This window comes from Melopsittacus undulatus, chromosome 1 (assembly GCF_012275295.1).
Source record: "Melopsittacus undulatus isolate bMelUnd1 chromosome 1, bMelUnd1.mat.Z, whole genome shotgun sequence".
NCBI classification, from domain to species: Eukaryota; Metazoa; Chordata; class Aves; order Psittaciformes; family Psittaculidae; genus Melopsittacus; species Melopsittacus undulatus.
Genome location: NC_047527.1, coordinates 1,485,352 through 1,510,329, shown reverse-complemented (window position 1 = coordinate 1,510,329; position 24,978 = coordinate 1,485,352). Strand labels below are relative to the sequence as shown.

The following is a 24,978-nucleotide window of genomic DNA, read 5'->3' as shown; positions in this document are numbered from 1 at the left end:
TTACAGGACTATGTATTCTCTTATGTCAACTCTATGTCCTGAGCTCATAATGAAGTACACTGAAGAAACAATGAATTGGGGCTGTACCCAGTTTTGCGCAGTGTATGTTAAGATGTAAATTCACTTCTCTAGTTTCTAAATGATAACTTAGAACAATCGAGTCTTCTCATGCTGCACTTATGAGCAAAGATATATAATTTTGTGCCAATTCTAACAGTGCTCCTTCTTCCTGCTCTGTTACTGTTTGAATGTTACTTGTGTCACTCCTGATGAAAGCCTCAGGATTCCAGGTGCTGCCTGGATCTGCTTCAAAAGCTTCTTAGGGTTAGCTGATGCTTTGTACCTTCCAGATGGGAGGTTTGGTCTGATGCCTTTCCATAATTTAGAGGTTTCTGAGTGAACTGCCAGACAGAAGTTGATGTGCAGGAGACAGCAATTTCCAGGTTATAATGGCTGCATAGTGCCTGTACAGCCCTTTCTTGCCACTTGTTCTTCCTAAATGGTGCCTCATTTGGACCTCACGGTGCTGCTCCCAGGGATACATCAGGCTTCACCAAAAGCTGGTGTAGCCAAAATCAGAGCAAGAGTTGAGTGAGGTTTGTGTGGAGTCTTATGTTCAGTTGAGAGCTTCTCACTGGAAGAATGGCATGGATGTAATGGATCCAGTCCAATACAGGACCTCCAAGATGCTGTAGGGACTGGAAGATCCTTGCTATGAGGAGAAGCTTAGAGAGGTGGGAGGGTTTATTTCAGCCATGAGGCAGGGCTGCACAGGGCAGATGTCAGCAATGTGTGTATATCCTGAGTGGGAGAGAATGAAGACAAGGGAGAGGGAATGTTCTCATCAGTGCATGTCCAGGGTAAGTCTGAATGGAGGAAGCTGTAAAGACGAGACCTTTTCCTTGGAAGAGAGGGCAACACTTCTTCAATGCAATTGTGATCAGCAGTGGCACTGGTTGTACAGGGAGTTGTTGGGAGTCTCCATCCTTGGAGGTACTGAAAACTTGACTGGACATTGTTGAGAGTGTCTTTATGCTGACCATGTTTGAGGATTCTTGACTGAAAAAGATGATCCCCAGAGGGCCCCTGTGCAATATTTGATTCTGTTTGCTATGGCTCTTCTTGTTGTGATGGTTATGTAGTTCTGCTTGGAAAGAGACTTTGTCAAGTATGTGATGCCATGGAGAGCTTGTGTCCAAGATGTGGGTAGAAGTGCCTGAACGTTTGCAAGGTTTTTGAGAAAGGAAGAGCTGTTGTGTTTGCTGGAAGCCCACAGGAGGGTTTTGCAGGGTATTTTATCCACTACAGTGGTCTGGTGGACATTTGCCACCAGCTTCATTGCCTATTGAGCCCTAGCTTTGTGCTGATTGAGGTTGGATGAGCACTGGGAGAAGTGAAGAAGAGGAAGTGTCTGAGGCTGGGATGGAGTGGGTGGTTATTGAGGAAAAACTGGTGAAAAGGCAGGAGAACTAAGGGAACCGATGTGAGCTAAAAATAGGGCAAGCATCAGCCAGGTCCCCTTTGTGTAGCAGGTGTTGCCTGAATCCTGAGGTCTTTGTGGCCCCCAAAGTGAGCCGTGAACTAGAGGTTCCCAGTGGGGTTTCGGTTGTGAGATAGTGTTAGAAGTGGACTGGATCAGAATGAGAAGTGCAGAGAAGGAAGTTGGAGAAGAAGAGGTCCCTGAGCCATGTGAACAGGCAGCACGAGGTGGGCCCATTCTCTCCTGGATTTCAGGCCTGCTGAGGCACTGGGCTGGCTTTTATGCTGGTCCCGAAGGGGCGGGACAGCCTTTGCGCATGGCAGCATTTGTCAGCAAGCAGCTGGTGCGTGCCACAGCCTGGCAAGTCATGAGCTGGGCCGTGTTTTCCTTCCCACAACGCTCCCTTTGCATGTCCTCTGTTGAGGACGTGTCCTTCTGGCCCTGGCGGCAGCTTTTAAGTGTAAATATTAAAGTGTAAATGCTTGGTATTGATGGAGCAGTTCATGACACTTGGCAGAAGATGTAACCAAAGCTTTGGAGAGGTTGGGTGTCAGCAGTGATATTATCCTGTGGTACTCCTGTGTTCCTTTTTGTGGCTGTGTTGTGAAGCGAGGGCCCCATGTCCTTGCAGCCCTGTCAGGCTGGTCTGGGCATTGGGGCTCTTCTGGGTCTTAGAGACTTCCATTTCTGTGTCTTTCAGTCTCTTCCCACTTAGTTGGCAGGTCAGTAAGCCTGGCTTTGGGCTTTGTGAGAATCTTTCTGCCCTTGTGCTTGTGAAGTTGTCACTGTCTGTAGTGGATTTTACCTGGAAATGTTTTGGTAGACATTGGGCTGCTGTTTTGTCTTCTGTGAGAAGATGCCAGAAGGTTTCTCCAAATCTGATGGAGCTTGTGGGAAGGACACAGATAAGTTCTTGGAGTGCTGTTTCCTGTGGAAGAAGCCCCAGAATGGAGCAAGGGAAGAGTGTGAGGGGGAAAGAAGAGACAACGTGGGGTGGACTGACCACAGTTTCCTTTCTCATCCCTTCTCACCCCTCTGTGCTGTTTTGGGCAAGGGAGTAAGGAATTTAGAGGCAAGATGAGCCTTGCAGAAGGGAGAGATTGCAGGAAGGCGTTTGAAGATTTGTTTTTATTTCCCATAATTGTACTCTGACTTTTGATTTTGATAAATGGATTTCCCCATATTAAGTCTGTTTTGCTGCCACTGGAACCCAGTGAGCGATCTCCATGTTCTTATCCTAGTTCAGGAGACTTTCATCTCATTCTTCTGTCCCCTGTTCTCTTGAGGAAGAGGAATGATAGAGTAGCTCAGTGAGACCTTGGTGCCCAGACAAAGTCTACCGACCATAAACCCCCATATTTGCAGGAGAACTGGGTTACAGCCTTGTCTTCAGTGCCCCATGCAGGGTTGTGCAGAGCCATGGTGAGAGGGATTGTGACCTCAGAGCAGAGGGGTGGTGTCTTGGGGTCCCCTGCAGAGGTTGTCCAGAGATTCTGTAGCAGGGAGGACGGTGGTCAGGAGACCCTCTGCTTGGGTCACTGTTGGGCTTCACAGTGAAGAGGTGCTGACTGCTTGGGGAAACTCCAAGTCATCATTTGTGGACACCACAGCAAGGTGAGACCATGGCCTGGAAAATCTGGCATGTGTGGAATGCGGACCTTTCATCCAGAAGGTCAGTGCAGTAAGTTCACAGTCCTGGGTCAGAGAAGGATCTCAGTGCAGGAAGGGTGGTGACCTGCACACACTGCATGGGACATGCAAGGTCCTTGCAGCAAGTGGGGACTGGACCATGAGTTTCTCTTTGGGTGGCCCTGGGACTCCACTCAAATAGTCTCATGATTCTGTTGTGACTCCATCAGAGGTGTGCTCATGGGAGTGTTGTCATGTTCAAGAGTGTCTTTGAGCCAGCACTGGCTTAAGCCCCAATCACTTTGTGAAAGCACCCCAGGTGTCAGTCTTTGTTGTTTGTGCTGAAATATTTGCCCGGAGAATCCTTGTGGCCTTTTTCACCACACTTAGGGCCTGTTGAGTCCTGGATTTGTGCTGCGTGAACGTGGAACAACTTTGGTAGAAGAAAGAACAAGGAGATGTCCGAGGCTGGGATGCAGGAGGACTTTATTGAGATAAAAGCATGAAAATGTACAAGCATAAGGAGGAAGAGAGCTGAGATGCAAGTAGGGTGACCATGCACTGAGGTCTTCTGTACGCAGCAGATTTTGTCAGAGCACCAAGGTCTTCCTGCTTGAATGGGCAGGAGATCACTGGATGTCCTCAAATACTGTTTATCCTGTAAGATGCTGGTGTGGCACACGGTACTGTGTGAAGCATATGGGGTGGTTCAGAGAAGGAATTTGGAGAAGAGGAAGATATCCATGTTAGATGTGATCAGGCAGCTTTTCTGGCCCCTTTCCTGTTTGCTTTGTGCCACAAGAGAAGGAGCTGCAGAAGGTGAACTGGGGTGCAAGCATTAACACAGACATGCTTCCTCAGTCTATGTCTTTGCTTTTAGAATGTATATGAGTGCTTTCATGCGTGTTGTCAAGAGCCCTTAGCAGATGTTGCAGCCTCTTCCACCACCGTAGCAGCCCAGGCCTCCGAAGCCGTAGCCAAGGCCGTAGCCGAAGCCCCCAGAGGAGACGGGCACTCCCTGGGCACCCAGGACGTTGCCCACGGCAGCAGATGAGGAGGATCCGACGGCGGTGCTCTGGGGGAAGGAGCTGAGGATGGGTCCTGGCAGGGTGACCAGCACGGCGGGAGGCTGGATGACGACGCGGGAGTCCTCACACTGCCTGACACAGGGCTCGTTGCAGCTGTTGGCCAGCGGGGTGGGTCCGCAGGGGCGGCAGAGGTCGTAGCAGGCCATGTGTGTGGTGTGGAGGGGCCCTGGCACAGGACAGGACAGGAGAGGAGAGAGGGTGTGGGGAGAGCAGAGGGCGTGGGGGTGCGAGGGGCGGTGGTGCAGGAGGGCGAGGCAGTGGGGAGGCTGTTGTGGGGCTGTGGGGCTGTGGTGCTGGGGAGGCGTGAGGGGTGCTGAGGCTGGGGCAGAGCGTGCTGGAAGAGCCGGGGCAGGGGGTGAGGAGCAGAGGGCAAGGGGCTTGAGGCTCACCTTGTTGAGGTGCAGGAGAAGGCGTCAGCAGAGGCGAGTGAGGGACAGAGGCGCTGGGCCGGCTTTTATGCTGGTCCTGCAGTGCCCAAGGGGGCTGAGACAGTCTCTGTGCATGACAGCATGTTTGTGCAAGCAGCTGGTGCCTGTCAGATCCTGGCAAGCAATTAGTTGTGTTTGTGTTTTCCTTCCAAGAATTCTGCAAGTTCATGTCCTCCTGTTGAGGACGTGTCCTTCTGTCCATGGCGGCAGCTTTGAAGAACTAGAGGCCAAAGACATGAGGTTGATGGTGCATGTCAGGATATTTGGCAGAACATGCAACAGAAGCATTGGAGAGGTGGAGGTGTCTTCAGTGATGTCATCCCATAGCACTCGTGTTTTGTGGTTTGTGGCTGTGTTGTGCAGAAGTAGCCCCGTGTCCTTGCAGCACTGTCAGGCTGGTCTGGCCTTTGGGGCTGTGCTGACTCTGAGGGACTGCCCCTTCCACCACATTTGCTCCCTCTGTGCCTTGCTGCCAGCTCACTAATCCTATCTGTGGGCCTGTCCTTTCCTCTTTGGTGAGCTCTGTGGGTGTTGTTGTGGCTTTTAATGCTGGTAAGGTTGTACTTGTAATGGGTTTATTTGGGAAGGTTCTGTTAGAAGACGCAGAAGGTTACCCCATGTTTCAGAGCCAGTTTGAAGAACACACATTGAGTAAATTCATGGAGCGCTGTTTCCCTCGGAAGGGATTCCAGAATGGAGGAGGGAAAGTGTGTGAGGACCAAAGAGCATTAACAACAATGTGTGTTGAACTGACAACAACCACCATTTCTCATCCCCATTTGCGGCTTTGAGGAAGGGAATGTGTAATTCATGAGGGAAGGTGAACTTGGAAGAAGGTTTGGGAAGGGTGTTTCAAGATTTGGTTTATTTCTCATAATTCTAATCTGACGTTTTTAAAAAGTAATTTAATTTTGATCAATTAATTTGTACGAGTCAAGCCTGTTTTGCTACCAGTGATGTTATCTCCTGCCTGAGAGTGATCTCCATGTCCTTATCTTAATCTGGGAGCCTTTTGTGATATTGCTGTCCCCCTACCCAGCTAAGGAAGAGGAATGATAGAGCAGCTCATTGAGCACTTGGTGCCCAGCCAAAGTCTATGACCACAGACCTCCATCTTTGCAGCAGAAATGGGTCACAGGCTTGGTCCAGCACTTGTCATAAGTGCCCCATGCAGGGCTCTGTTGTGCCAAGGTGAGGAAGACTGTGACCTTATAGTGGGGGCTTTCTGTGTGACCTCAGAGCAGAGGGGTGGTATCTTGGCGTCCCCTGCAGCGGTTGTCCAGAGATTCTGTAGGAGGGAGGATGGTGGTCAGGAGACCCTCTGCTTGGGTCAGTGTTGATCTTCACAGTGAAGAGGTGCTGATGGCTTGGGGAAACTCCAAGTCATCATTTGTGGACCCAATAGCAAGGTGAGACCATGGCCTGGAATATCTGGTGTGTGTAGAATGGGACCTTTCATCCAGAAGGTCATTGCAACAAGGACACATTCCTGGGTGAGAGGAGGATCTCAGAGCAGGAGGGGTGGTGACCTGCACACACTGCATGGGATACTCAAGGTCCTTGCATCAAGGGGGCTGGACCATGATCGTGTCTGTGTGTAACCCTGGGACTACACCCGAATGGTCTCATGAGTCTGTGGCCACTCCATCAGAGGCATGCTCATGGGAGTGTTGTTAGGTTCAAGACTGTCTTTTAGCCAGCAATGGCTCAAGCCCCTGTCACTACATGAAAGCACCCCAGGTGCAAGTCTTTGTTGGCTGTGGTGGCATATTTCCCAGGAGAATCCTTGTGGACATTTCTACCAACACTGATTTCCTGTTGAGCTCTGGATTTGTGCTGTGTGAACTGGGAACAGCTTTGGTAGAAGAACGGGAGAGGAGGTGTCAGAGGTTGGGATGCAGGAGAACTTTATTGAGATAAAAGCATGAAAACGTACGAGCATAAGGAGGAAGAGAGCTGAGATGCAAGTAGGGTGACCATGCACTGAGGTCTTCTGTACGCAGCAGATTTTGTCAGAGCATTGAGGTCTTCCTGTCTTGACTGGGTAAGAACCGACTGGAGGTCCCCTGATGCTGCTTAGCCTTCAAGATGCTGGTACAGCACACGGTACTGCACAGAGCAGATGTGATGGTGCAGAAAAGGAATTTGGAGCATAGGAAGATATCCATGGGCGATGTTACCAGGCAACCTGGGCAGGCCCTTTCCTGCTTGCTTTGTGCCACAAGAGATGGAGCTGCAGAAGGTGAACTGGGGTGCCAGCATTAATGCAGACATGCATCCTCAGTCCATGTCTTTGCTTCTAGAATGTATGTGAGAGGTTTCATGCGTGTTGCCAATGGCCCTTAGCAGATGTTGCAGCCTCTTCCACCACCGTAGCAGCCCAGGCCTCCGAAGCCGTAGCCAAGGCCATAGCCGAAGCCCCCAGAGGAGACGGGCACTCCCTGGGCACCCAGGACGTTGCCCACGGCAGCGGATGAGGAGGATCCGACGGCGGTGCTCTGGGGGAAGGAGCTGAGGATGGGTCCTGGCAGGGTGACCAGCACGGCGGGAGGCTGGATGACGACGCGGGAGTCCTGGCACTGCCTGACACAGGGCTCGTTGCAGCTGTTGGCCAGCGGGGTGGGTCCGCAGGGGCGGCAGAGGTCGTAGCAGGCCATGTGTGTGGTGTGGAGGGGCCCTGGCACAGGACAGGACAGGAGAGGAGAGGAGAGAGGGTGATGGGAGAGCGGAGGGCGTGGGGGTGCGAGGGGCGGTGGTGCAGGAGGGCGAGGCAGTGGGGAGGCTGTTGTGGGGCTGTGGGGCTGTGGTGCTGGGGAGGCGTGAGGGGTGCTGAGGCTGGGGCAGAGCGTGCTGGAAGAGCCGGGGCAGGGGGTGAGGAGCAGAGGGCAAGGGGCTTGAGGCTCACCTTGTTGAGGTGCAGGAGAAGGCGTCAGCAGAGGCGAGAGAGGGACAGAGGCACTGGGCTGGCTTTTATGCTGGTCCCCGAGGGGCGGGACAGCCTTTGCCCATGGCAGCATTTGTCAGCAAGCAGCTGGTGCGTGCCACAGCCTGGCAAGTCATGAGCTGGATCGTCTTTTCCTTCCCACAACACTCCCTTTGCATGTCCTCTGTTGAGGACGTGTCTATCAGGCCCTGGCAGCAGCCTTCAAGTGACAGGGTGTGTTTGGGACGGTTTGCATGGAAATTGTCTGTCAGGGCACTCTGCAGACACAGCCACAGCGTTATAGAGGTGGGGTGGTATGAGTGAGGTCATCCCATGGCACTCGTGTGCTGTGGTTTGTGGGTGCCTTGTGAAGAGGTTTCCCTTGTCCTCATAACTGTGTCAGGGTAGGGCAGTTTGCAACAGCAGGCTGTGGTCCTGGAAACTGTGCTTGAGATCTGATTATTCCTGTGATGTGGGGAGCACTTCCCATCATTCCAAAAGTTTATGTTGGCCCAGTCATAGAGCTCCCCTCTTTTATAAGTTGCATGTTTGCAGCCTGTCCTCTGGTTTGATGCAGTGCTTGATGTGGGGCACCTTGTAAGTAGACAACCTTTGTAATGGTGTTCTACTTTGAAAAGTCACGTTTTGTTGGTCAAGGAGAGTGCTGTTCTGTTGTTTACCTCAGTGTTCTTGCAAAGCCTTTGATGCTTTCTGCCCTTGCATGGTCAAGGGGTGTGGGGTCACGGGTGTTTGTGGGCAGCTGGCTTGAGTGCTCTCTCAGCAGGTTTAGAGATGATGCAAAATCTGGGGAGGGGCTGAGATGCTGGATGGTTGTGCCATGATGTAGAGGGTGCCGCGGTCAGGTGGAGGGGAGAAAACACCGATACGATGTATGTTCACAAAAGCTCCGTTTATTGCTTACAAGGCTGCTCTTAATATACTGTCTTACACGCGATCACGCATTACTTAATTGGCTGCCTCGCTTTGTCCACGAGGCATACACGCTCCCCTTTACCTTTCCTGATTGGTTTCAAACCTTCGCTTCAGCTTAGCGTTACATCATGCTTTTGCAATTACTGGCATCTTGTTATTGCATTCCTGTTTTGCTGATCTTGACACTTCTTCTTCTTTTAACCTGGGGTCATAAGTTCACTTTCTCACAGCTTGCTGTAGGCCTGTTCAAGCGCCCATGCTCGACCCCCAACAGAAGGAAGAGGAGGTGCTTTAGAATGGGCAGATGGGAATCTCCTGAAGTTCAAAAGGAAGAAACGACAAGTTTTCCATGTAGGGAGGAATGGTGCGTGTTGTCAGAATATACTGGAGACTGAGAGGCTGGAAAGCAGCTTTGCTGAATACAGTTTTGTGGTGCTGGTGGAGAAGAAGCTGAAGATGGTGCAGCAATGCACCCTTGCAGCAAAAGAGTCCAAGAGACCCCATGACAGCAATGGAAACAGATTTGTTAGCAGTTTTGTTGGTGGTGTGTGTGGGGGTGTTCTTGTTCTCTTCAATGCTGGTGTGGTTTGTGTGGAGTCTTATGTCCAGTTGAGAGCTTCTCACTGGAAGATGGCATGTATGTAAATGAGCCAGTCCAATACAGGACCACCAAAACGCTGTAGGGACTGGAAGATCCTTGCTATGAGGAAAAGCTTAGAGTGGTGGGAGGGTTTTTTTCAGCTAGGAGGCAAGGCTGCTCAGGGCAGATGTCAGCAATGTGCCTGTATCCTGAGTGGGAGAGAATGAAGACAAAGGAGAGAGAATGTTCTCATCAGTGCCATGTCCAGGGCAAGGCTGACTGGGGGAAGCTGTAAAGACGAGACCTTTTTTTTGGAAGAGAGGGCAACACTTCTTCAATGCGATTGTGATCAGCAGTGGCACTGGTTGTGCAGGGAGGTGTTGGAGTCTCTATCCTTGGAGGTACTGAAAACCTGACTGGACATCGTTGACAGAGTGTTTATGCTGACCATGCTTGAGGATTCTGGTCTGAAAGAGATGATCCCCAGTGGTCCCCTGTGCACTAAATGATTGTGTTTGCTATGGTTCTGATTGTTGTGATGGCCATCTAGTTGTGCTTGAAAGAGACTTTGTGAAGTATGTGATGCCATGGAGAGCTTGTGTCCAAGATGTGGGTAGAAGTGCATGAACGTTTGCAAGGTCTTTGAGAAAGGAAGAGCTGTTGTGTTTGCTGGAAGGCCACAGGAGGGTTTTGCAGGGGATTTTGTCCATTACAGTGGTCTGGTGGACATTTTCTGCCAGCTTGATGGCCTAGTGAGCCCTAGCTTTGTGCTGTGTGAGGCTGGATGAGCACTGGGAGAAGTGAAGAAGAGGAGGTGTCTGAAGCTGGGACGGAGTGGGTGGTTATTGATGAAATAAATGGTGAAAAGGCAGGAGAACCAAGGGAAGCAGAGTGAACTAAAAGTAGGGCAAGCATCAGCCAGGTCCCCTGAGTGTAGCAGGTACTGCCTGAATCCTGAGGTCTTTGTGTCCCGCAGAGTGAGCAGTGCACTAGAGATTCCCAGTGGGGTTTCGGTTGTGAGATAGTGTTAGAAGTGGACTGGATCAGAATGGGAAATGCAGAGAAGGAAGCTGGAGAAGAAGAAGAGGTCCATGAGCCATGTGACCAGGCACCACGAGGTGGGCCCATTCTCTCCTGAATTTCAGGCCTGCTGAGGCACTGGGTCGACTTTTATGCTGGTCCCCGAGGGGCGGGACAGCCTTTGCACATGGCAGCATTTGTCAGCAAGCAGCTGGTGCGTGCCACAGCCTGGCAAGTCATGAGCTGGGCCGTGTTTTCCTTCCCACAAAGCTCCCTTTGCATGTCCTCTGTTGAGGACATGTCCATCTGGCCATGGCGGCAGCTTTTAAGTATAAATATTAAAGGCCTAGGGCTTGGTATTGATGGGGCATTTCATGACACTTGGCAGAAGATGTAACCAAAGCTTTGGAGAGGTTGGGTGTCAGCAGTGATATTATCCTGTGGTACTCCTGTGTTCCTTTTTGTGGCTGTGTTGTGAAGCGAGGGCCCCATGTCCTTGCAGCCCTGTCAGGCTGGTCTGGGCACTGGGGCTCTTCTGGCTCTTAGAGACTTCTATTTCTGTCTCCTTCAGGCTCTTCCCACTTAGTTGGCAGGTCAGTAAGTCTGGTTTTGAGCCTTTCCCGTGGGGTGAGCTCCGTGGGAATCTTTCTGCCCTTGTGCTTGTGAAGTTGTCACTGTCTGTAGTGGATTCTACCTGGAAATGTTTTGGTAGACATTGGGCTGCTGTTTTGTCTTCTGTGAGAAGATGCCAGAAGGTTTCTCCAAATCTGATGGAGCTTGTGGGAAGGACACAGATAAGTTCTTGGAGTGCTGTTTCCTGTGGAAGAAGCCCCAGTATGGAGCAGGGGAAGAGTGTGAGGGGGAAAGAAGAGACAACGTGGGGTGGACTGACCACAGTTTCCTTTCTCATCCCTTCTCACCCCTCTGTGCTGTTTTGGGCAAGGGAGTAAGGAATTTAGAGGCAAGATGAGCCTTGCAGAAGGGAGAGATTGCAGGAAGGCGTTTGAAGATTTGTTTTTATTTCCCATAATTGTACTCTGACTTTTGATTTTGATAAATGAATTTCCCCATATTAAGTCTGTTTTCCTGCCACTGGAACCCAGTGAGCGATGTCCATGTTCTTATCTCAGTTCAGGAGACTTTCGTCTCATTCTTCTTTCCCCTGTTCTCTTGAGGAAGAGGAGTGATAGAGCAGCTCAGTGAGAACTTGGTGCCCACACAAAGTTTACTGACGATAGACCCCCATATTTGCAGGAGAACTGGGTCACAGCCTTGTCCTCAGTGCCCCATGCAGGGTTGTGCAGAGCCAAGGTGAGGGGGATTGCGAACTCAGAGTGGGGGCTTTCTGTGTGACCTCAGAGCAGAGGGATGGTGACTTGGGGTCCCCTGCAGAGGTTGTCCAGAGATTGTGTAGCAGGGAGGATGGTGGTCAGGTGACCTTCTGTATGGGTCACTGTTGGTCTTCACACTGAAGAGGTGCTGACTGCTTGGGGAAACCCCAAGTCATCATTTGTGGTCACATCAGCAAGTTGAGACCATGGCCTGGAAAATCTGGTGTGTGTGGAATGGGGACCTTTCATCCAGAAGGTCAGTGCAAGAAGGACACACTCCTGGGTCAGAGGAGGATGTCAGAGCAGGAAGGGTGGTGACCTGCACACACTGCATGGGATACCCAAGGTCCTTGCAACAAGGGGGACTGGATCATGGCTGTCCCTGTGAGTGGCATTTGATCTCCACCTGAATGGTCTCATAAGTCTGTGGCCACGTCATCAGAGGCATGCTCATGGGAGTGTTGTCATGTTCAAGACTGTCTTTGAGCCATTACTGGCTGAAGCCCATGTCACGTTGTGAAAGCACCCCAGGTGTCAGTCTTTGTTGGTTGTGGTGCCATATTTCCCAGAAGAATCATTGTGGCTTTTTCACCCATACTGACAGCCTTTTGAGTCCTGGCTTTGTCCTGCGTGAACTTTGGTAGATGAAATTGCAAGGAGGTTTCAGAGGCTGGAATGCAGGAGAACTTTATTGAGATAAAAGCATGAAAGTGTACAAGCATAAGGAGGAAGAGAACTGAGATTCAAGTAGGGTGACCATGAACTGAGGTCTTCTATATGCAGTAGATTTTCTTGGAGCACCGAGGTCTTCCTGGTTTGAATGGGCAGGAGCCCACTGGAGGTCTCCCAATGCAGTTTATCCTGTAAGATGCTGGTGCAGCACACAGTACTGCACTAAGCAGATGAGGTGTAACAGAGAAGGAATTTGGAAAAAAGGAAGACATCCATATTAGATGTTACCAGGCAGCTTGTTTGACTCTTTTCCTGCTTGCTTTGTGCCACAAGAGAAGGAGCTGCAGAAGGTGAACTTGGGTGCCAGCATTAACGCAGACATGCATCCTCAGTCCATGTATTTGCTTCTAGAATTTATATGAATGCTTTCATGCATGTTTTCAGGTACCCTTAGCAGATGTTGCAGCCTCTTCCACGGCCGTAGCAGCCCAGGCCTCCGAAGCCGTAGCCGAAGCCCCCAGAGGAGACGGGCACTCCCTGGGCACCCAGGACGTTGCCCACGGCAGCGGATGAGGAGGATCCGACGGCGGTGCTCTGGGGGAAGGAGCTGAGGATGGGTCCTGGCAGGGTGACCAGCACGGCGGGAGGCTGGATGACGACGCGGGAGTCCTGGCACTGCCTGACACAGGGCTCGTTGCAGCTGTTGGCCAGCGGGGTGGGTCCGCAGGGGCGGCAGAGGTCGTAGCAGGCCATGTGTGTGGTGTGGAGGGGCCCTGGCACAGGACAGGACAGGAGAGGAGAGAGGGTGATGGGAGAGCGGAGGGCGTGGGGGTGCGAGGGGCGGTGGTGCAGGAGGGCGAGGCAGTGGGGAGGCTGTTGTGGGGCTGTGGGGCTGCGGTGCTGGGGAGGCGTGAGGGGTGCTGAGGCTGGGGCAGAGCGTGCTGGAAGAGCCGGGGCAGGGGGTGAGGAGCAGAGGGCAAGGGGCTTGAGGCTCACCTTGTTGAGCGCGCAGGAGAAGGCGTCAGCAGAGGCGAGTGAGGGACAGAGGCACTGGGCCGGCTTTTATGCTGGTCCTGCAGTGCCCGAGGAGGCTGAGGCAGTCTCTGTGCATGACAGCATGTTTGTGCAAGCAGCTGGTGCGTGTCAGATCCTGGCAAGCAATTAGTTGTGGTTGTGTTTTCCTTCCAGGAATTCTGGAAGGTCATGTCCTCCTGTTGAGGACGTGTCCTTCTGGCCATGGCGGCAGCTTTCAAGTACTAGATGCCAAAGTCTTGAAGTTGATGGTCTATGGCAGGGTATTTGGCAGACCATGCAAGAAAAGCATTAGAGAGGTGGGGGTGTCATCCCTGAGGTCATCCTGTGGCACTCGTGTTTTGTGGTCTGTGGCTCTGTTGGGAAGAGGTGGCCCCATGTCCTTGCAATCCTGTCTGCTGGTCTGGGCTTTGGGGCTGTGCTGGCTCTGAGGGACTGCCCCTTCCATCGCATTCGGTCCCTCTGTGCCTTGCTGCCAGCTCACTAATCCTGTCTGTGGGCCTGTCCTTTCCTGTTTGGTGAGCTCTGTGGGTGTCGTTGTGGCTTTTAATGCTGGTAAGGTTGTACTTGTAATGGGTTTATCTGGGAAGGTTCTGTTAGAAGACGCAAAATGTTACCCCATGTGTCAGAGACCCTGTTTGAAGAACACACATTGAGTAAATACATGGAGCGCTGTTTCCCTTGGAAGGGATTCCAGAATGTAGGAGGGAAAGTGTGTGAGGACCAAAGAGCATTAACAACAATATGTGTTGAACTGACTACAAGCCACATTCCTCATCCCCATTTGTGTCTTAGGGGAAGGAATATAAGGGAAGGTGAACATAGAAGAAGGTTTGGGGAAGGTGTTTCAAGATTTGGTTTATTTCTCATAATTCTACTCTGATGTTTTTAAAAAGTATTTTAATTTTATCAATTAATTTGTACAAGTCAAGCCTGTTTTGCCACCAGTGATGTGATCTCCTGTCTGTGAGTGATCTCCATGTCCTTATCTTAATCTGGGAGCCTTTTGTGATATTGCTGTCCCCCTACCCATTTGAGGAAGAGGAGTGATAGAGCAGCTCAATGAGCACTTGGTGCCCAGCCAAAGTCTATGACCACAGACCCCCATCTTTGCAGCAGAAATGGGTCACAGGCTTGGTCCAGCACTTGTCATAAGTGCCCCATGCAGGGCTGTGCTAAGCCAAGTTGAGGGAAACTGTGATCTGACAGTGGGGGCTTTCTGTGTTAGCTCAGAGCAGAGGGGTGGTGTCTTGGGGTCCCCTGCAGCGGTTGTTCAGAGATTCTGTAGCAGGGAGGATGGTGGTCAGGAGACCCTATGCTTGGGTCACTCTTGGACTCTGCAGGGAAGAGGGGCAGGTGGTTGGGAAACGTCCAAGGCATCATTTGTGTACCAAATAGTAAGGTGAGAGCATGGCCTGGAAAATCTGGTGTGTGGACTGGGGACTTTTCATGCCAAAGGTTAGTGCAAGAAGGACACACTCCTGGGTCAGAGGAGGATGTCAGAGCAGGAAGGGTGGTGACCTGCACACACTGCATGGGACACGCAAGGGCCTTGCAGCAACGGGGAACTGGACCATGAGTGTCTCTGTGGGTGACCCCAGATTCCACCTGAATGGTCTCATGAGCCTGTGGCCACTCCATCAGAGGTGTTCTCATGGGAGCGTTGTCATGTTCAAGACTGTCTTTGAGCCAGTGCTGGCAGAAACCTCTGTCACTTTGTGGAAGCACCGCAGGTGCCAGTCCTTGCTGGTCATAGTGAGAAGCTTCCCAGGAGAATACCTGTGGCCTTTTCAACCCACACTGATCGCCTGTTGAGTTCTGGATTGTGCTGCATGAACTTGGAACAGCTTTGGTAGAAGAAAGGGCGAGGAAACGTGAGAGGATGGGATGCTGAGAAATTTATTGAGACAAAAGCATGAAAACGTACAAGCATAAGGAGGAAGAGAGCTGAGATGCAAGTAGCGTGACCATGCACTGAGGTCTTCTGTACGCAGCAGATTTTGTCAGAGCACCGAGGTCTTCCTGCTTGGAATGGGCAGGAGCCCACTGGAGGTCCCTCAGTGCAGTTTATCCTGTAAGATGCTGGTGCGGCACACAGTACTGCACAGAGCAGATGAGGTGCAGCAGAGAAGGAATTTGGAAAAGAGGAAGACATCCATATTAGATGTTAGCAGGCAGCTTGTCTGGCCCCTTTCCTGCTTGCTTTGTGCCACAAGAGAAGGAGCTGCAGAAGGTGAACTGGTGTGCCAGCATTAACGCAGACATGCATCCTCAGTCCATGTCTTTGCTTCTAGAATGTACGTGAGTGGTTTCAGCTGTGTTGTCAAGGGCCCTTAGCAGATGTTGCCGCCTCTTCCACCACCGTAGCAGCCCAGGCCTCCGAAGCCGTAGCCGAAGCCCCCAGAGGAGACGGGCACTCCCTGGGCACCCAGGACGTTGCCCACGGCAGCGGATGAGGAGGATCCGACGGTGGTGCTCTGGGGGAAGGAGCTGAGGATGGGTCCTGGCAGGGTGACCAGCACGGTGGGAGGCTGGATGACGACGCGGGAGTCCTCACACTGCCTGACACAGGGCTCGTTGCAGCTGTTGGCCAGCGGGGTGGGTCCGCAGGGGCGGCAGAGGTCGTAGCAGGCCATGTGTGTGGTGTGGAGGGGCCCTGGCACAGGACAGGAGAGGAGAGGAGATGAGAGAGGGTGTGGGGAGAGCGGAGGGCGTGGGGGTGCGAGGCACGGTGGTGCAGGAGGGCGAGGCAGTGGGGAGGCTGTTGTGGGGCTGTGGGGCTGGGGAGGCATGAGGGGTGCTGAGGCTGGGGTAGAGCGTGCTGGAAGAGCCGGGGCAGGGTTTGAGGAGCAGAGGGCAAGGGGCTTGAGGCTCACCTTGTTGAGCGTGCAGGAGAAGGCGTCAGCAGAGGCGAGTGAGGGACAGAGGAGCTGGGCCGGCTTTTATGCTGGTCCCCGAGGGGCGGGACAGCCTTTGCGCATGGCAGCATTTGTCACAAGCAGCTGGTGCATGCCACAGCCTGGCAAGTCATGAGCTGGGCCGTGTTTTCCTTCCCACAACACTCCCTTTGCATGTCCTCTCTTTAGGACGTGTCCATCTGGCCCTGGCGGCAGCTTTTAAGTATAAATATTAAATGCTAAAAGCCTTGTGTTTATGCTGCAGTTCATGACATTTAGCAGCAGATACAACCAAATTTTGGAGAGCTGGTGTGTTGTCGTGGTTAAAAACCTAGTCCGCACAGTTCGCTCACTCACTCCCCCCGTTGCTCCCGCAACTTCCAGAGAGTTAGGAAGAAGAATCCAAAGAATGTAGCCCCCACGGTTTGAGATAAGAACGGTTTAATTGCTAAGGTATAACACAAATCACTACTGCCACTACTACTACAAATAATAATGATAAAGTGAATAACAAGTGAAGAGAATACAACACCTCACCAGCCACCGACCCATAACTCACCCCACCCTGCCCGACCGAGCATGGGCCAATACCTCCTCCATCCCCCCAGAGCTCCAGCCCTTCCTGGTTTCTCCTGGTTACCTCCTGGGTATGCCATGCTATGTTGTGGAATACCTCTTTGGCTAGCCTGGGTCAGGTGTCCTGTCTCTGCTTCCTCCCAGCCTCCCCTCCTCCCTGGCAGAGCATGAGCTCAGAAAAGGCCTTGAACAAGGTAAACACCTGAGCAGTAATTCAAAACATACTTGCTATCAGCTACCGTTTTCAACCCGAAACTCAAAACACAGCACTGCACCAGCTACAAAGAAGGAGAAAAATGACTGCTTGTGCTCAAACCAGGACAGGCACCAAGTGCTCAATGAGCTGCTCTATAACTCCTCTCCCTCAATTGGATAGGGGAGAAGATCCCAAGTAGAGATAAGGACATAGAGATCACTCACCAGGTAACAGTGGCAGCAAAAGAGACTCACCGAAATTCATTTATCAAAATTAAAAGTCACAGTAGAATTAGGAGAAATAAAACCAAATATTAAAATACCTTCTCCCAACCTCTCCCTTCTGCAAGGTTCATCTACCCCTCTAAATCTCTGACTCCTTTGCGCAAAATAGCACAGAGGGATAGGAATGGGAACTCTGCTCAGTTCACACCACATTGCCTCCATACTTCCTTCCCCCTCACACTCTTCCCCTGCTCCATCATGAGGCCGCTTCTGCAGGAAATAGCCCTCCAAGAACTTATTTGGGTCCTTCCCACAACCTTAATCAGATATGGGGGAAGTTTCTGCCATCTTCTCATAGAACCAACACAGCAGGACTATGCCTACCAAAACATTTCCACGTAAACCAACTACAACCAGTGACAAACTCACGAGCACAAGGACACAAGGACACCCACAGAGCTCATACAATGGGAAAGGCCCAAAGACAGGCTTAGTGACCTGGCAACAAGGAGGGGAGAGACCGAATTCAATGGAAGGGACAGCTAGAAAATCCAGAAAAGCCTGACAGGGTTGCAAGGACATGGAGCCCAATAGTCTCAAGGCACCCACAAACCACACCACAAAAGTGCTAAGAGATGACATCTCCAGCAACAACCCACCTCTCCAAAGCTTTGGTTACATCTTCTGCCAAGTGTCATCAAATGCCCCATCAATACCAAGCATTTCCCTTTAATATTTGCACTTGAAGGCTGCAGCCAGGGCCTGATGGACACGTCCTCAACAGAGGACATGCAAAGAAAGCGTTGTGGGAAGGAAAATATGGCCCACCTCATGACTTGCCAGGCTGTGGCACGCACCAGCTGCTTGCTGACAAATGCTGCCATGCACAAAGGCTGTCCCGCCCCTCGGGGACCAGCATAAAAGCAGTCCCAGCTCCTCTGTCCCTCACTCGCCTCTGCTGACGCCTTCTCCTGCGCGCTCAACAAGGTGAGCCTCAAGCCCCTTGCCCTCTGCTCCTCACCCCCTGCCCCGGCTCTTCCAGCATGCTCTACCCCAGCCTCAGCACCCCTCACGCCTCCCCAGCACCACAGCCCCACAGCCCCACAACAGCCTCCCCACTGCCTCACCCTCCTGCACCACCGCCCCTCGCACCCCCACGCCCTCCGCTCTCCCATCACACTCTCTCCTCTCCTCTCCTGTCCTGTCCTGTGCCAGGGCCCCTCCACACCACACACATGGCCTGCTACGACCTCTGCCGCCCCTGCGGACCCACCCCGCTGGCCAACAGCTGCAACGAGCCCTGTGTCAGGCAGTGTGAGGACTCCCGCGTCGTCATCCAGCCTTCCACCGTGCTGGTCACCCTGCCAGGACCCATCCTCAGCTCCTTCCCCCAGAGCACCGCCGTCGGATCCTCCTCATCCGCTGCCGTGGGCAACGTCCTGGGTGCCCAGGGAGTGCCCGTCTCCTCTGGGGGCTTCGGCTACGGCCTTGGCAACGGCTTCGGAGGTCTGGGCTGCTATGGCGGTGGAAGAGGCTGCAACACCTGCTAAGGGCTCTTGACAACACGCATGAAAGCACTCATATACATTCTAGAAGCAAAAACATGGACTGAGGAAGCATGTCTGTGTTAATGCTCGCACACCAATTCACCTTCCTCAGCTCCTTCTCTTATGGCACTAAGGAAGCAGGAAAGGGCCTGCCCAGGTTGCCTGGTAACATCACCCATGGATATCTTCCTATTCTCCAAATTCCTTTTCTATACCATCCCATCTGCTCTGTGCAGTACCGTGTGCCGTACCATCATCTTGCAGGCTAAGCAGCATCAGGGGACCTCCAGTTGGCTCTTCCGCAGTCAGGTCAGGAAGACCTCAGTGCTCTGACAAAATCTACTACATACAGAAGACCTCAGTGCATGGACACCCTAGGTGCATCTCGGCTCTCTTCCTCCTTATGCATGTATGTTTTCATGCTTTTATCTCAATAAATTTCTCTTGCATCCCAAACTCTGACACCTCCTCTCCCTTTCTTCTACAAGTATGTTCCCAGTTCACACACCACAAATCCAGGGCTCAACAGGAAATCAGTGTCAGTAAAAAACCACAAGGATTCTCCTGGGAAATATGCCACCACAGCCAACGAAGATTTGCACCTGCGGTGCTTTCACGAAGTGACAGGGGCTTGAGCCAGTGCTGGCTAAAAGACAGTCTTGAAAATAAGAACACTCCCATGAGCATGCCTCTGATGGAGTGGCCGAAGACTCATGAGACTATTTGGGTGGAGTCCCAGGGTTACCCACAGACACGATCATGGTCCAGTCCCCCCTTGCTGTAAGGACATTGGGTATCCCATGCAGTGTGTGCAGGTCACCACCCTTCCTGCTCTGAGATCCTCCTCTGACCCAGGACTGTGTCCTTGTTGCACTGACCTTCTGGATGAAAGGTCCCATTCCACACACACCAGATATTCCAGGCCATGGTCTCACCTTCCTGTGGTGTCCACAAATGATGACTTGGAGTTTCCCCAAGCAATCAGCACCTCCTCACTGTGAAGATCAACAGGGAGCCAAGCAGAGGGTCTCCTGACCACCATCCTCCCTTCTACAGAATCTCTGAACAACCGCTGCAGAGGACCCCAAGACACCACCCCTCTGCTCTGAGGTCACACAGAAAGCCCCCACTGTGAGACCACAGTCTTCCTCACCTTGGCTCAGCACAGCCCTGCATGGAGCACTTATGACAAGTGCTGGACCAAGCCTGTGACCCATTTCTGCTGCAAAGATGGGGGTCTGTCTTCATAGACTTTGGCTGGGCACCAAGTGCTCATTGAGCTGCTCTATCACTCCTCTTCCTGAACTGGGTAGGGGGACAGCAATATCAGAAAAGGCTTCCAAATTAAAATAAGGACACGGAGATCACTCACAGGAAGGAGATCACATCACTGGTAGCAAAACAGGCTTGACTCGTACAACTTAATTGATCAAAATTAAATTACTTTTTAAAAACGTCAGAGTAGAATTATGAGAAATAAACCAAATCTTGAAACACCTTCCCCAAACCTTCTTCTATGTTCACCTTCCCTCATATTCCTTCCCCTAACCTGCAAATGGGGATGAGGAATGGGGCTTGTAGTCAGTTCAACACACATTGTTGTTAATGCTCTTTGGTCCTCACACTCTTTCCCTCCTCCATTCTGGAATCCCTTCCAAGGGAAACAGAGCTCCATGAATTTACTCAATGCGTGTTCTTCAAACTGGCTCTCTGACACATGGGGTAACCTTCTGCATCTTCTAACAGAACCTTCCCATATAAACCCATTACAAGTACAACCTTACAAGCATAAAAAGTAACCACGACACCCACAGAGCTCACCAAACAGAAAAGGACAGGCCCACAGAAAGATTTGTTACCTGGCAGCAAGGCACAAGGGGACTGAATGTGAAAGAAGGGAGAGTCCCTCAAAGGCAGCTCAGCCCCAAAGGCCATACAAGCCTGACAGGGCTGCAAGGACATGGGCGACTTCTGCACAACACAGCCACAAACCACAACACACGAGTGCTACAGGATGATATCACAGATGACACCCCACCTCTCCAATGCTTTTCTTGCATGGCCTGCCAAATACCCTGCCATGCACCATCAACCCCAAGTCTTTGGCTTCTACTTCTTGAAAGCTGCCGCCATGGCCATAAGGACACGTCCTCAACAGGAGCACATGAACTTCCAGAATTCTGGGAAGAAAACACAACCACAACTAATTTCTTGCTAGGATCTAACACGCACCAGCTGCTTGCACAAACATGCTGTCATGCACAGAGTCTGTCTCAGCCCCCTCGGGCACTTCAGGACCAGCATAAAAGCCAGCCCAGCGCCTCTGTCCCTCACTCGCCTCTGCTGACGCCTTCTCCTGCACGCTCAACAAGGTGAGCCTCATGCCCCTTGCCCTCTGCTCCTCACCCCCTGCCCCGCCTCTTCCAGCACGCTCTGCCCCAGCCTCAGCACCCCTCACGCCTCCCCAGCACCACAGCCCCACAGCCCCACAACAGCCTCCCCACTGCCTCGCCCTCCTGCACCACCGCCCCTCGCACCCCCACGCCCTCCGCTCTCCCATCACCCTCTCTCCTCTCCTCTCCTCTCCTGTCCTGTGCCAGGGCCCCTCCACACCACACACATGGCCTGCTACGACCTCTGCCGCCCCTGCGGACCCACCCCGCTGGCCAACAGCTGCAACGAGCCCTGTGTCAGGCAGTGCCAGGACTCCCGCGTCGTCATCCAGCCTTCCACCGTGCTGGTCACCCTGCCAGGACCCATCCTCAGCTCCTTCCCCCAGAGCACCGCCGTCGGATCCTCCTCATCCGCTGCCGTGGGCAACGTCCTGGGTGCCCAGGGAGTGCCCGTCTCCTCTGGGGGCTTCGGCTACGGCTTCGGAGGCCTGGGCTGCTATGGCCGTGGAAGAGGCTGCAACATCTGCTAAGGGCCCTTGACGACATGCCTGAAACCAGCCACACACGCTATGGAAGCCCGGGCAAGGATTGAGGATGCATGTCCTGGCTGTTCCTGATACGTATATTTCCTATTCACAGTTCCTTCTGTCAGGGCACTAAGAAAGGAAGAAGGGCAGGGGCCAGCCTAGGGTGTCTGTTAACATGGCCCAATGAGCTCCTCCTCCCACTTCCTTCTCTGCATCAACCATCTGCTATGCCCAGTACTTTCTGTCTCAACCAGCATCTCACAAGCTAAGAAAGCTTCAGAGGACCTTTAGTGGGCTCCTCCCCGTTCAGGGCTGGCAGACCTCGGGGCTCTGTGAGCATGTACTTGAAACAGAAAACCTCGGTGAATGGTCATCCTACCCACACCTTAGACCAGCTCTCTACAACCTTATGCTTTTACAATTTCACACTTTGTTCTCAGTAAAGTTCTTCTGCATTCAAGCCTTTGATGCCTCCTCTTCCTTAATTCTACCAAGGCTCTTCCAACTTCATGCACCACAACGCTAGGGCTCAAAAGCCATCAGGGTGTGTGAACAACAGCCACAAAGTCTCTCCTAGGAAATATGCCACCACAACCAGCAACAAACGAAACTGATACATGGAGGCCTTCCACAATATGACACAAGCCCATAACTGGCACAAAATAAGCACTGAACATGCCTATGCTCCCCTATGGATGACAGTGATGATGGCATCCCAGCCCTACGAGACCATTCAGGTGGGGTCCCATGGACCCCCCCTACTGCTACGAGGACCACGGGTATCCCATGCAGGGTGCCCACGTCTCCACCCTCCTGCTCTGGGATCCTCCTTTGACCCCAGTGTGTGTTCCTGTTGCACTGATCTTCTGGCAACATTTTCCCCATTCCACCCATGTCAGAGTCTCCAGGCCATGGTCTCACCTTGAAATGGGGTTCACATATGATGCTTTGCTGGGATGCTTAGAGGGCCACCAGACCCTCTTCACTGCAGGCTCCAACAGTGCAGGGGGTCTCCAGACAGAACATCCTCCCTGCTGCTCTGTTTCTGGAACAACTCTGCAGGGGACTCCAAGCCAACATCGCTCTACTCTGAGGTCACACACAAAGCCTACAGTGTGAGGTCACAATCCTCCACACCTTGGCTCTGCAAGACCCTGCATGGCTCACTGGGAACAAGGTGCAGGAGCAAGCCTGTAACCTTGTTCTCCTGTGAAGATGGTGCTCTGAGATGCTTTGACCTTGGCTGGGCACCAAGTGCTCACTGAGCTGCTCTATCACTCCTCTTCCTCAACTGGGGAGAGGAAGAAACTCCCAAGTAAAGATAAGGACATGGAAATCACTCTCCAGGTAACAGTGGCAGCAAAAGAGACTTGACTCAGGGAAATTAATTTATCAAAAGTCAGAGAAGAATTAAGAGAAATGAAAACAACTATTACAATACATTCCTCCAACCTCTCCCTGCTGCAAGGTTCATCTTCCCTTCTAAATCTCTGACGCCCTTCTGCAAAATAACACAGAGGGATAGGAATGGGAACTCTGCTCAGTTCACCCCATGGTCTTGCTGCTCTTCCTTCCCACTCACAATATTACCCTAGTCCATCTCGGGGCTACTTCCACAGGAAACAGCCCTCCACAAACTTATGTGCAATCTTCCCACAACCTTAGCAGATCTGGGGAAAGCTTCTGACATCTTCTCACAGAACCACCACAGCAGCCCTATGCCTACCAAACCATTTCCACGTCAACCCACAACACCCAGGGTCAACCTCACAAGCACAAGGTGACCAAGTCACCCATAGCGCTCACCCCATGGGAAAGGCCTAAAGCCAGGCTTAGTGACCTGACATCAAGACAGGGAGGGATGGAACACAATGGAAAGGGCAGCTCCTCACACACTACAACTACAAAGGCCAGAGCAGCCTGACAGGGCTGCGTAGATATGGGACCACCTCTTCATAAGGCACCAACAAACCACAACAAACGAGTGCCACACGACTACATCACTGACGACAACCCCACCTCTCCAGTGCTTTTCTTGCATGGTCTGCCAAATGCCCTGACATAGACCATCAAACCCAAGCCTTTGGTCTCTAATGCTTGAAAGCTGCCGCCATGGCCAGAAGGACACGTCCTCAACAGGAGGACATGACCTTCCAGAATTCTTGGAAGAAAACACAACCACAACTAATTGCTTGCCAGGATCTGACACGCACCAGCTGCTTGCACAAACATGCTGTCATGCACAGAGACTGTCTCAGCCCCCTCGGGCACTGCAGGACCAGCATAAAAGCTGGCCCAGCACCTCTATCCCTCACTCGCCCCTGCTGACGCCTTCTCCTGCGTGCTCAACAAGGTGAGCCTCAAGCCCCTTGCCCTCTGCTCCTCACCCCCTGCCCCAGCTCTTCCATCACACTCTGCCCCAGCCTCAGCACCCCTCACGCCTCCCCAGCCCCACAGCCCCACAACAGCCTCCCCACTGCCTCGCCCTCCTGCACCACCGCCCCTCGCACCCCCACGCCCTCCGCTCTCCCATCACCCTCTCTCCTCTCCTCTCCTGTCCTGTGCCAGGGCCCCTCCACACCACACACATGGCCTGCTACGACCTCTGCCGCCCCTGCGGACCCACCCCGCTGGCCAACAGCTGCAACGAGCCCTGTGTCAGGCAGTGCCAGGACTCCCGCGTCGTCATCCAGCCTCCCGCCGTGCTGGTCACCCTGCCAGGACCCATCCTCAGCTCCTTCCCCCAGAGCACCGCCGTCGGATCCTCCTCATCCGCTGCCGTGGGCAACGTCCTGGGTGCCCAGGGAGTGCCCGTCTCCTCTGGGGGCTTCGGCTATGGCCTTGGCTACGGCTTCGGAGGCCTGGGCTGCTACGGCAGAGGAAGAGGCTGCAACATCTGCTAAGAGATCTTGACAACACGCATGAAACCACTCACGTACATTCTAGAAGCAAAGACATGGACTGAGGATGCAAGCCTGGTGTAATGCTGGCAGCCAAGTTCACCTTCTGCAGCTCCTTCTTTTATTGCACAAAGCAAGCAGGAAAGGGCCTACCCAGGCTGCCTGGTAACATTGCCCATGGATGTCTTCCTCTTCTCCAAATTCCTTCTCTGCACCACCCCATCTGCTTTGCACAGGACCGTGTGCCATACCAGCATCTTACAAGATAAACTGCATCTGGGGACCTCCAGTCGCTTCTTCTGCAGTCAAGCCAGGAAGACCTCAGTGCTCTGACAAAATCTACTGCATACAGAAGACCTCAGTGCATGGTCACCCTACTTGCATCTCAGCTCTCTTCCTTGTTATGCTTGTACGTTTTCATGCTTTTATCTCAATAAAGTTCTCTTGCATCCCAACATCTGATACTTCCTTATCCGTTCTTCTACCAAAGCTTTTCCAAGATCACGCAGCACAAAACCAGGGCTCAATAGGCCTTCAGTGTGGGTGAAAAAGGCCACAGGGATTCTCCTGGGATGTCACTATGACCAGCAAGGACAGGTACC

General features: G+C 52.5%; 6 protein-coding genes and 1 pseudogene across 6 annotated transcripts; 3 read left to right on the top strand and 4 right to left on the bottom strand.

The window, feature by feature from the left end:
- Positions 1–4,010: 4,010 nt before the first annotated feature.
- Positions 4,011–4,611, bottom strand: LOC117436280 (feather keratin 1-like). The gene is made up of 2 exons (XM_034064028.1): positions 4,587–4,611; positions 4,011–4,363 (listed from the first exon to the last, which is right to left on the bottom strand). The coding sequence occupies exon 2, from the start codon at positions 4,341–4,343 to the stop codon at positions 4,029–4,031; it is 315 nt and encodes a 104-aa protein (XP_033919919.1). The 5' UTR covers positions 4,344–4,363; positions 4,587–4,611; the 3' UTR covers positions 4,011–4,028.
- Positions 4,612–6,930: 2,319 nt separating this feature from the next.
- On the bottom strand, positions 6,931–7,555 carry LOC117436277 (feather keratin 1-like). Its single transcript, XM_034063976.1, has 2 exons — positions 7,531–7,555; positions 6,931–7,302 (listed from the first exon to the last, which is right to left on the bottom strand). Exon 2 carries the CDS (start codon positions 7,280–7,282, stop codon positions 6,968–6,970), a length of 315 nt encoding a protein of 104 aa, XP_033919867.1. The 5' UTR covers positions 7,283–7,302; positions 7,531–7,555; the 3' UTR covers positions 6,931–6,967.
- Positions 7,556–12,534: 4,979 nt separating this feature from the next.
- Positions 12,535–13,115, bottom strand: LOC117436588 (feather keratin 1-like). Its single transcript, XM_034065496.1, has 2 exons — positions 13,081–13,115; positions 12,535–12,857 (listed from the first exon to the last, which is right to left on the bottom strand). Exon 2 carries the CDS (start codon positions 12,835–12,837, stop codon positions 12,535–12,537), a length of 303 nt encoding a protein of 100 aa, XP_033921387.1. The 5' UTR covers positions 12,838–12,857; positions 13,081–13,115.
- A 1,916-nt stretch (positions 13,116–15,031) lies between these two features.
- On the bottom strand, positions 15,032–16,027 carry LOC117436689 (feather keratin 1-like). The gene is made up of 2 exons (XM_034066339.1): positions 15,993–16,027; positions 15,032–15,772 (listed from the first exon to the last, which is right to left on the bottom strand). The coding sequence occupies exon 2, from the start codon at positions 15,750–15,752 to the stop codon at positions 15,450–15,452; it is 303 nt and encodes a 100-aa protein (XP_033922230.1). The 5' UTR covers positions 15,753–15,772; positions 15,993–16,027; the 3' UTR covers positions 15,032–15,449.
- Positions 16,028–17,961: 1,934 nt separating this feature from the next.
- Positions 17,962–18,574, top strand: LOC117436413 (feather keratin 1-like). The gene is made up of 2 exons (XM_034064438.1): positions 17,962–17,996; positions 18,225–18,574. Exon 2 carries the CDS (start codon positions 18,245–18,247, stop codon positions 18,557–18,559), a length of 315 nt encoding a protein of 104 aa, XP_033920329.1. The 5' UTR covers positions 17,962–17,996; positions 18,225–18,244; the 3' UTR covers positions 18,560–18,574.
- Positions 18,575–20,893: 2,319 nt separating this feature from the next.
- Positions 20,894–21,479, top strand: LOC117436482 (feather keratin 1-like). Its single transcript, XM_034064658.1, has 2 exons — positions 20,894–20,928; positions 21,157–21,479. Exon 2 carries the CDS (start codon positions 21,177–21,179, stop codon positions 21,477–21,479), a length of 303 nt encoding a protein of 100 aa, XP_033920549.1. The 5' UTR covers positions 20,894–20,928; positions 21,157–21,176.
- A 2,235-nt stretch (positions 21,480–23,714) lies between these two features.
- On the top strand, positions 23,715–24,416 carry LOC117436969 (feather keratin 1-like; annotated as a pseudogene).
- The last annotated feature ends 562 nt before the right edge of the window (positions 24,417–24,978 follow it).